This window comes from Notolepis coatsorum (assembly GCF_963971535.1).
Source record: "Notolepis coatsorum genome assembly, chromosome: 6".
Lineage (NCBI taxonomy): Eukaryota > Metazoa > Chordata > Actinopteri > Aulopiformes > Paralepididae > Notolepis > Notolepis coatsorum.
In genome coordinates this window covers 179,763,332-179,774,762 of record NC_140170.1, presented here as the reverse complement: position 1 = coordinate 179,774,762, position 11,431 = coordinate 179,763,332, and the positions used below count along the sequence as shown (strand labels likewise).

Below are 11,431 nucleotides of genomic sequence, written 5' to 3'. Positions count from 1 at the left end.
CAGGCGATAACCCTTGGCATTGTTTGCATATCCCACAAAACGAAGCTTCACAGCCTTTTTGTCCAGTTTCCTTCTCTCTGAATCTGGGATATGTGCATAAGCAACACAGCCAAACACCTTCATGTGACTCATGTCAGGTTTCTTTCCATACCATCTCTCATAGGGAGTCTCTTGCTTCAGGACAGATGTGGGCAGCCTGTTCTGTATGTAAGCTGCGGTGGCTACAGCCTCTGCCCAGTGCATCTTCGGCAACTTAGCATGTGACAGCATGCTTCTAGCTGCTTCAACTAATGTCCTATTTTTTCTTTCTGCAACACCATTTTGCTGTGGTGAGTGAGGTACAGTCATTTCATGGTGGATGCCTTGAGCTTTCAAATATTCTTGAAACTCCTTTGATGTGTACTCACCACCATTGTCTGTTCTCAGCCTCATGACACTCTGCCCACACTCATTTGAGAATGTTTTCTCAAATTCCTTGAATTTGTGTAACACCTCATTCTTCTGTTTCAGAAAGTATACCTTGCAGCATCTAGAGTAATCATCAATGAAAGTCACAAAATATTTTGCTCCACTTACAGATTCAGTCTGCATGGGACCACAGACATCACTGTGAATCAGCTGCATCTTGCGTTTGGAACGGATTTCTCCAATCGACTTGTATGGCTTTTTAGCCAGCTTGCCTTCCACACATCCTTCACAGAAGAGAACCTCTTTCTCTGCAGAGAAGTCCACTCCATTCACCAGATACTTTAGTTCCTTCAGCTTGGTGGTGTGACCAAGGCGCTGGTGCCACAGGCTGGCTGCTACTGATGCACTATGACAGACAGATGAACTTCCTTCAACATCCAGCTGATAGAGCCCATCAGCTCTTTGTGTTCCCATTCCATGAAGAGTTCTATCTTTCCCACGTATGTAGCAGCGAGACTTCCTGAACTGCACTGTATTTCCTTTCTTGGTAGCAGCTCCCACTGAGAATAGATTCCCAGATAGCTTTGGAACATACAGCACGTCATACATTGTGACTTTTTTTACATCACTTGATTTAAAAGTCATTTTCATGTTGACATGTCCAAGTCCTAGGGCTTCAACCACCCTGCCGTCACCGAGTCTCACAGACTGTGCTTTTGAGAATTGCTGGTATTCTTGAAGAACCTTTTTATCACATGTCATGTGCTTTGATGCTCCAGAATCAATTAACCACTCAGCATGTTGTGGTCTGTCAGTCGGGGTTGCCTCTCTGGCGACAAAGGCACTTTCAGATGAATCTTCATCATCGTAATACATCATGTTTTTGGCCTTGTGGGTTTTCTTCTTAGTTTTGTATTTCAAGCTTGGACAGTCACGTTTAATATGTCCTTTTTTTCCGCACCCGTAGCACCTCCATGTGCTTGCTCTTTCTACTCCCATTGACTGACCACCACTGGAGTTATTCTGCACATTTCCTCGAAAACGTGAAGACATGGCTGATGCACCATCTGATGTAGCACTACTTGAGTTAACATTAGCATTCACTTGCTTTTGCTCTTCATTTGTTAATGATTGCTGAACAAACTGCAGTGTCAGACTGTCAATCTTTGTTTCTAGTGCAGTGACAATTGTAGCATAACATGGTGGCAAACTACCCAAAAGTGTTACAATTTGGTCTTCCTCTTCAATTACAGCTCCTATTGCTGATAGCTGGTCAGTCAGCTCCTTCATCCGTTTTAAATGTTCAGTTAAACCATCTCCTTCCTTCATTTCACATCGAAAATACTTTTTCTTCAGAAACAGTTTATTTGCCAAAGTATCTCTCTCAAAATGGCCTTTCAGCGTGGTCCACGCCTCTTTGGGAGTCTGGCAGCTTGTTATCAGGTACAACTGGGGTGTACTTACATTCAGCACTAACATAGAGAATGCCTTCTCTCTCCGTTTATCAAACTCAGCCCGTGCTTGAGCATTAGCATCTGCAGCTAATGTATCCGTCTCAATTAGCATACCCCATAGTCCTTTAGCTTTCAGCAAGTGCTCCATCTGAAACTTCCATGTTGCCCAGTTCTCTGGTCCGCTCAGCCGGTCAATAAACAGCTTGTCATCCATTGTGAAATCCCACAACACTGTTCATCTCACACAAAACTCTGTGTAGCTTCTTAGCGATGTTCTGGGCCCATAACCTGTTGTATATTTCCAGAGCTTTATTCCTTGTTGCACCATACACCATACTGAGACACAACATACAGCATGACAGGAAGTACTAAATATCTGTCTACAAGCAGAGGGTGGTATTGACTGATAGTGCCATCTAGTGGTAAGGTAAAAGTACTGTATTACAACACAGCCTGGATGTTGGGCAGCACACCACCCTGAGCGATGGTCACTCCTCCCAGGAGTTTGTTGAGCTCCTCGTCGTTACGCACGGCCAGCTGCAGATGGCGGGGGATGATACGACGCTTCTTGTTGTCACGGGCAGCGTTTCCAGCCAACTCCAAGATCTCAGCGGTCAGATATTCCAGCACAGCGGCCAGATAAACCGGGGCACCGGCTCCAACACGATGAGCATAGTTGCCTTTACGCAGCAGTCTGTGGACACGACCCACGGGGAACTGAAGCCCGGCACGAGAGGAGCAAGTCTTGGCCTTAGCTCTGGCCTTTCCTCCGGTCTTGCCTCTTCCAGACATGTTTATTAGTCTCTTTGGTTAAACGAGTTAGAAAAATGTTCTAAGAAAATGAATGCGGTCTTCTTCTTCTTCTTCTAATGTTTATTGGCGGTTGGCACTAACGTGTTGGTGCATTACCGCCACCTACTGAAATTGATTTTAGAGCTAGATGGATTATGCACATGCCAATCCCTATTCTACACTACTCTATATCCTACCACTCAAACCTGTACTATTTAGAAAATTAAAAATTGCCCTATACCCCACATTCCCTGAACTCAGTCGCAACACTTCTCTTACCTCCAGCTTGATGTGGTCTCTCTCTAACCTTTCTTTGAGGATCTGACTCTCTTCCCTATACTTACTACACTCCACTAACACATGCTCCACTGTTTCCTGCCTACTGCAATACTCACACCTACCCGTCTCATGCTTGCCCATTAACCTAAGTGTACTATTTAGCCCTGTGTGTCCTAATCTCATTCTTGATACAATCACTTCTTCCCTCGTACCCCTACCCCCACTTCTCATCATCCCTACTGCCCTCTGGATATTATAAAACTGCCTACCTTTACTTCCTCTATCCCACTCCTCCTGCCACTTCTTTTTCATTTCATACTTAACTACACTCTTAACTTCTGCCTTGCTGTACCTCACTTCCCTACTTACTTCTAATCTACTAGCTGCTTCCTTAGCCAATGTATCCGCCAGTTCATTCCCCTCCACCCCTATATGTGCTGGCACCCATATGAAACACACATCTGCGCCTACCCTCCTTACCCTAAACATCGCCTGCGCTATTTCTAAAATAATGTCCTGCCTTGATTCTGACTCTGTGTTCTTTATACTTACTAATGCACTACTTGAATCTGACGCTATTAATACCTTGCTTGGCTTAATTGTTTCCACCCAATTAATAGCTAACAAAATAGCCATTAACTCACCCGTGTATACCGACAATTTATCACTCACCCTCTCCTTTTCCATGATATCTACTTCTGGGCTTATAAATGCAACCCCCACCTTGCCACTGATTGTTTTTGATGCATCTGTGTATACTTTAATCTGCTCTCCATACTTAATTTCTATATACCTATTGACTTCATACCTATCGGTCCGTGTACGTTTTGATAGTTCGTTTTTCGTTTCAAAAGGAAAAACGAAAAAATGAAAAAAAACGGAAATACGAGGTGTTTCCTATTTCCGTTTGAAACCAAACTCGAAAAAACGGGGAAGAACTGAAATACGGACCTGTTTTTCGTATTTTGGTATCAGAATCAAATGAAAAAAACGAGTCAATAATGGGCCGTGTAGGGGCCGTGTACGTTTTGATAGTTCGTTTTTCGTTTTTGATGTGAAGAATGGAGAACGGAACCACGTGACAAGTACATTTTTCAATGTAAAAGCCATGCACAATCTAACGTGAACGAATATGTATAACGTTACGTTATGAATAAATACATGCATACAGATCTATACTAGGGCAACGTTATGATACATACATTTTTTGTTTTGTGCATTTCATTTAGACATTATATTTATTGTCCGTGTGATTGAAAACTTTATTAACAGATTGCAGAATGGGTACAACAGTACAGCTCAATACACACAATTGTTAAGGGGATGCAGACCACAATAAGCCGTGACATGGTCGACAAATCATATTGATTTGCAGTAGGCAGGCTTTTTATTTGATCAACAGAAAAATAATCGTAACTATACATTATAATCTAGGTATTTTGGCGCATTAGTATAGCCTCCGGTATTTCATCAGTGCAATACATATGCCTAATTTCTATGCGCAATTTGTACACATCCATCGTTACTTCTGTGTATTCTAACGTGCAGTAAAATATTACATGGACTTTGTTAACTGTGTAAATACACGTACACTACAGTAAAGTGTGGAAAAACATACAATCTAAAACTACTTACAGAAACTGACCAGCAGGTGTCGCACTGTCAATTATTATTATTATTATGCCACATAATTATGGCATCACTCACCCAAATGTGCTTTCTTTTTCCTCAGAAATTTCATAATGTAGGCTATTTGGTCTAAAGACTGAGTTTCATACAGATCTATACTAGGGTAACGTTATGATACATACATTTTTTGTGCATTTCATTTAGACATTATATTTATTGTCCGTGTGATTGAAAACTTTATTAACAGATTGCAGAATGGGTACAAACAATACAGTACAGCTCAATACACACAATTGTTAAGGGGATGCAGACCACAATAAGCCGTGACATGGTCGACAAATCATATTGATTTGCAGTAGGCAGGCTTTTTATTTGATCAACAGAAAAATAATCGTAACTATACATTATAATCTAGGTATTTTGGCGCATTAGTATAGCCTCCGGTATTTCATCAGTGCAATACATATGCCTAATTTCTATGCGCAATTTGTACACGTCCATCGTTACTTCTGTGTATTCTAACGTGCAGTAAAATATTACATGGACTTTGTTAACTGTGTAAATACACGTACACTACAGTAAAGTGTGGAAAAACATACAATCTAAAACTATACTTACAGAAACTGACCAGCAGGTGTTGCACTGTCAATTATTATTATTATTATGCCACATAATTATGGCATCACTCACCCAAATGTGCTTTCTTTTTCCTCAGAAATTTCATAATGTAGGCTATTTGGTCTAAAGACTGAGTTTCCACTGTGCTGTATGTCTTTGGAAGATACTCTCCCAATTCTAGGGAGATCTCATGTATTTATTCTCCCTAGTAATGAACAATTTATTCAACATTGCACATACTTTCAATAGCAAAAACACCATAACAATAACATGAATTTACATAAATTAACCACCAACGTGTGAGCTTCTGCCGGGAAGCACTGGAGCTGGACTACAAAAATGCACATAGGCTATTGTATATTGTACATTAAAAACACCCCAAACGCACAAATGAGGTAAAATCAATGGAAGCCCACTGGCATATTTATTGACAAGTCAAAAGAACCATATTCTGAAATACATGAAACTACATGCTTGTGTGTTCTACAACAGCGTGGTGAAAAAAGGAACTAATAAATTAACAGTTTTCTTGCACGCACTCAAAAGAATAAAAAGAGGAGCAGGGACGACAGGATCATGACAGTTGTCTATCAACTTCCAGGGCGGCTAAGTGGCGCAGTGAGCAAGGCGCTCGCCACTAACGGGGTGGGAAAGCTGGTGGGTGGGGATCGGACGTTGCCTACAGGTCGGTTGGTGCACCTGTACAGCAGAATCAGGAAGTAACGGGGGCAGTGTGAGCCTCCCACGCGTTACTCCTCGCCACTGAGAGATCGCGCTGTACAGGTGAAAAGATGCGACAGCTGCCTCCTCATGTACCGGAGGGGACACGTGATGCAAGGCTTGGTCCTCACTGCAGCCGACCAGTGGGAGGCATAGTCTAGCAACGTTCAAGACAGGGGAGGGGAGAATTGAAGGGAGAATTGGCGAGGCGAAATTGGGATGGGAGAAAAATAGAAAAATGAGAAAAAGTGGATAAAGCTTCCGGAGAAGGGTGGTCACATGAGGGTTAATAGAGCTTTGTTTCTTTCCCCTTGAGCCTTTCTCCGGGTTGATGCCCAAGAAGCACCTGTTAATAAGAAAAGATATGTTTCAGTTTTAAATACTCATGTATTGCAGGCAGCATTGATCAAGGTGTTGATCACCTGTATCTTTTCCCACACCACACCAGAATAGAAGAGAATATAAATACTTTAATCATCCAGAGGGAAATTTGGCACTACAAATCGCTCACAGTAAACATTTAGGTAGACAAAACAAATCACGAATAACAAAAAAATGCCTAAGAATAAAGTAAGCTTAAGAATAAAATAATAATAATAAAATATGGTCCAGGATTCACCTTTCCTATGTAATGTATGTACATTCTAATATAAATATACAGTAAAAAGGGGCTGCTTGGGAGTGCTGCAGTATTCACTACTGTACACCAGCAGCAGTGGCACAGGTCTAACAAAGTAACACAATAACATAGATTTAACATTATGAAAGGATGAAGATCGTTCATTGGTCAGAGGTAAATCAGAACATAATAAATGGTCTAATAATAATTACTTGCATTTATATAGTGCTTTTCAAGACACCCAAAGCACTTACAAATGGACGTCCACAGGATGGTTGACCTCTCTGATGACCTAGGAAAAGGAGACCAACAAAAGGAATTTTTCAGTTTGCATGCAGATTATGAACGTAGGCTATTGTACAATCATTCAATCGTATCGAAATGTTAACACTCGAACAGTCACTATCAATTTCTCTTGAGGATGGCACACGCCAGGATCACAAGTATGTCCAAATCTGGAATATAGAGGATGTAAAAAAAAAAAAACACAGGGAAGCAAGAGAGGGAACATAAATTCCCTCACATAAATTTCATGTCAAACAGTGTTGGATCAATCAATCACATTTAGACATGACACTTGTCAACCACAAGCTTCACATAGCTAAGAACAAAGAAAAGTATAGAATAAACAGAAGAAAAAAAAACCCAACTGGATAAAGTGATTAATCTCAGGTGTGCAGTGTGCTGCACAGGAAACACATGTCTGAGCTTCAGTACTTCATGGAGGAAGCTCACACACTGGTTTCCTGATGGGATTAATCAGCTGTGCTGCACACCTGAGATTAATAACTTCATCTAATATTTGACAGGAAACCAATGTGCAAGCTTCCTCCAGGAAGTACTGGAGCTGGGGACTAGTTATGCACTCTTATCTTATTCCATAATTATATACGTTTCTCACCTGGTGGCTGAGGCCACATCCCACAGCATATGTCCTGCCGCAAGCTTCTACCTCAGGTGTGTCTTCTGCTGCAAGGTAGTGTTGTGGCTGATGGTTGTTTAACACAGCAGGAGACGATAGTTCCAATTTTAACAAGTAGGTAATTTATTTAGGAAAAGAAGTTCTTAACAGCAAAAGCTATGGATCGAGCAGAGGATCACCACAGCTTGAACAAAAAACACTCTAACTCTCAATCCCTCTTCTTGTCCCCTAAATCCCCTCTCAGTCCTGCCCCCCCATGACAGATATGATGACGTATCATATCATGTCAGATCTGACATGACGTACATTAAGATGATACGTAGATTTAACATCGGAGAGAGATAAAAACATTAAGAACATGAAGAGAGATAAAGACATTAAGAAGAACATAGATTTAGATAAAAACATTAAGAACATTGAAGAGAGATTGAGATGTGTGTGTGTGTGTGTGTGTGTATGTGTGTGTGTGTCTGTGTGTGTGTGCGTCTGCGTACAGACGTGTGTGTATTGCATGTGTGTATTGTGTCACAGGGAATGTGTGTGTGTGTGTGTGTGTGTCGGTGTGTATGTCTGTGCGACTGTGTGTGTCTGTGTGTGTGTGTGTGTGTGTCTGTGTGACTGTGTGTGTCTGTGTGTCTGTGTGTGTGTGCTGTGTCTGTGTGTGTGTGCTGTGTATGTGTGTGTCTGTGTGTCTGTGTGTGTCTGTGTGTCTGTGTGTGTGTGCTGTGTCTGTGTGTGTGTGCTGTGTATGTGTGTAAGAGAGAAAAGACACAAGATTAGAGCACACGATATGATGTACTGAAATGTCCATCTGCCTATCTTGAGGCTGTTTTAAGAACATCAGCCAGACTGTCGCCCTAGTGTCTTTGAGCCCTGCTAGTTGACCTATATTAAACTAGTCAAGACTAACCCCTCTCCTACCTCCACCCCCGTGTACACATTTTCCACAACATTCCCCCATTTGGGGCTATCCCTAGTCCCACCCAAATCATATAACCAAGAAAATGTGAACGTCTAACTAAACGAGAAACCACAATTATATAATAAAAGTTTAAATGCCTAATCTAAACCAGAAACCTTACTTCATTCACTGGACCCCTAACGGACCAACAAAGGCTGACTACCGTTCTTACCAAAACACAAAACCGTTCCAAACAAGAGTAATAATAAAACATCAACAAAATACCCCAATTTATAATCCTAACCTGACAGACAAATCCCCCCAACCTCCACCGCTTACCAAATGAGCCACAGTTCCGGCCGGAAACCGCGACTCTCATCAGGGAAAGGAGAAGTTGACCGTCAGAACTAAACATAGAACATCCCTCCCAAAAAAAAAATGACATTGTCTCTTCCATAACATTGAGTCCCAGTGTCCATCGCTCAGCCCCCCTTCCATGCCCACGCCATAGTCTCCTCACCGTATTGCCAAAAGTCACATTTTGCCAATACAGCAACCACCACGCCACACCTCCAGTCCCCGTAGAAGCGTGTCCCCATACCTGGACGGGAGGCGCTGGTACCGACCTCACCACGTGTCCCCCCATCTTCGACGGGAGGTGCCCATCTTGCCCACTGCGTTAGCCCCCCCCTTTGTCCCTCCAGTCCCCAGAACCGATCCCCAGAACACTTCTTCTCAATGCTTCCTCAGGCTCAGAACCGACACTCTGCCGATGCCCCTTCCCATTCCGGTTTGACCAGGACCACGAGTAAAATAAACAAAAAATAATAAAAAAATAAAAAATAATGCAATGATTTTCAATGGTTGCAATCTCTATGCCGAAGGATCATTAGAAAATCAGACTAAAACTCCTAGTTAAAGGAATAAACCAACAAAACTGCACTCAGACCATCCCCCGTCACTCTTAAAGGAAAGAACCAACAAAAAGAAAATGTCCCTACCTCACCATACCCCTAATCCTCTATCCCCTCGTCTCCCTCTAAGGCAGCATAAAGCTGAGGATATGGCCCGATTTGTGGCTCAATCTCTTTCTGTCCCACCATCAGCATTTGGCTCGTTACGTGTGAAGTTACCAGCCTACCCAAGAGAGGCATACCACAACAGAAAAGGAGAACCAATATCAACCCTGCCACCCCAATGGATATCCCCGTCTGCATCACTATGCTTCCCCACTGTCCCAATCTTTCCAACACCCCACTCCCCCACCATTCTTCATTCCGGCCAGAATTCCCCCTCAACTCCTCCCTCAAATCCTTCAGCTTAGCCATGGCCTCGGAGAACTTTCCCCCTGGCCCCACATTCGTCGGAATGAATGTGCAGCAGTACTGTCCAAACATGGAACAGACTCCACCCTTCTCCGCCATTAACCAGTTCAGAGCCTGTCTATTCTGCCACGCCACCGTACTGGTCGCGTGCATCTGGTCCCCCATTGCATCCAACGCCTCCTCGGTGTAGTTGAGATACCGCTGCTGATTGTAAAACAAATAGTTGATCCACCCGGTGTTCTTATTGACCGATATCCATGGCAGAATAGACTCAAACCCTGCCGCAATCTCATTCTTAGCCATGAACTTGGCTGGAATGCCCCTTGGCTGTCCTATGCTGTCCAGATACACCCTTGGGTCTGCCTTGTAGCTACGCTTCGTTCGAGAGATAGGAGACTCAGAAGGTCCTTCCGTCACTGATAATGGTAGGACCACCATTGGCATGATCGCCTGAACCCGGGCACATCTACCTGACCAATCTAAAGGAAGTGTATTCCTCAACCTCCTACCGCCGCAGAGCCGGTATTGGTCCGCCAGTGCCATATCCTGGACATGAAAAGGGCAAGCTACAGGCCGTGGGTTGGTATCCACTCCCTTTAACACGACCCCGTGTCCACACTTTCCTTCTTTCGTGCAGTTAGTCGTGATGCTCCAAATAGTAGTGCACCGCCCCTCTGCCACCTCCCCTACGTCCCGGGTCCCCTCCTTTTGCAAGCACTCGAAATCCTTGGTCAGCCATAGTTTGACACCTCTGGGTATTGGCAACCCCGTCGCTACCCCCTGCACACGTACATCCAATTTCCTACAACGTTCCCGCATAGTGACATCCTTGAAATCCGTGACGTTTCCTGCCGCCTTAAAACGACTAGAGCCGAGAAACCCCAAACACTCTGCCTCGCACCAAGGGCGACTATTATGGGGCCCCTCCCATGCCTCTGCGTCCCTGTCACACTGAGCCCAACTGAACTTCGTGCCCTTCACCAGCAGCCTATCCGGACGTGCCTTGGAGCAGACATAACAATCCTCTATCTGATTCTGCGCGCTCGTGTACTGGACCCACTTAAACCACTCATTCCCTAAAGCCGCCCTATACATCGGGTCAGCCTCCGGGTCTTCCTCGTCATAGTCATAGTCGCCCCCATCTTGTTCCCCGGAAGGAAGCAAACCCCTCAACCTGGCCCAGAGTGAGCCCACTGAGTCCCTCAACGTTCCGGCTGTCCTCTGGAACATATCCTGTCCCCCCACCTCTTCCGACTCAGTGTCCTTGACCTCCCTTTTTCCCCTCACCCCTGTCCCCTGTGATTGGTTCGGGACAGGCTCAACCCTCCTATCTACCCCCACAACCCGATCCTCGTTAGTATAATGGTAAGTATCCCCGCCTGTAACGGGGGAATGGTCAAAATCAAAAACATGCCCTTGCGGTCCTACGGGAAACACCCCTTTTGGTTGTAGTCTTATCTTCTCCCCCCCTTCCTCGATGGAGGGCAGAGGGGGCGCCTGATTCTGAGCCTGGTCATGAAAGCCTGCTGGTACTTGAGCCTGAGCGGGACCCCGTGGGACTCCTACCAACTCAAACCCGTCATCCTCAAGGACGGGTCGACCGTGACGGTTGTGCCCGGCCGACCGTCCGCACACTGCTGCCAACATCTGCGGGAGCATCAGCAGGCACTGCACCTTCCAGTTGCCGTCTCGGACCCTCCATGTCGGGTTCTGCATAACTGCGATCGATTGTATCCCCCAAGAGATCGCCGCTGGCCTTTATGC

At 44.4% G+C, this 11,431-nt stretch overlaps 1 protein-coding gene across 1 annotated transcript; it reads right to left on the bottom strand.

Moving 5' to 3' along the window:
• Positions 1 to 2,303: 2,303 nt before the first annotated feature.
• Positions 2,304 to 2,654, bottom strand: LOC311229824 (histone H2A-like; the record flags this gene model as incomplete). The annotated part of the gene is made up of 1 exon (XM_084315898.1): positions 2,304 to 2,654. One exon carries the CDS (start codon positions 2,652 to 2,654, stop codon positions 2,304 to 2,306), a length of 351 nt encoding a protein of 116 aa, XP_084172024.1.
• Between the last annotated feature and the right edge of the window lie 8,777 nt (positions 2,655 to 11,431).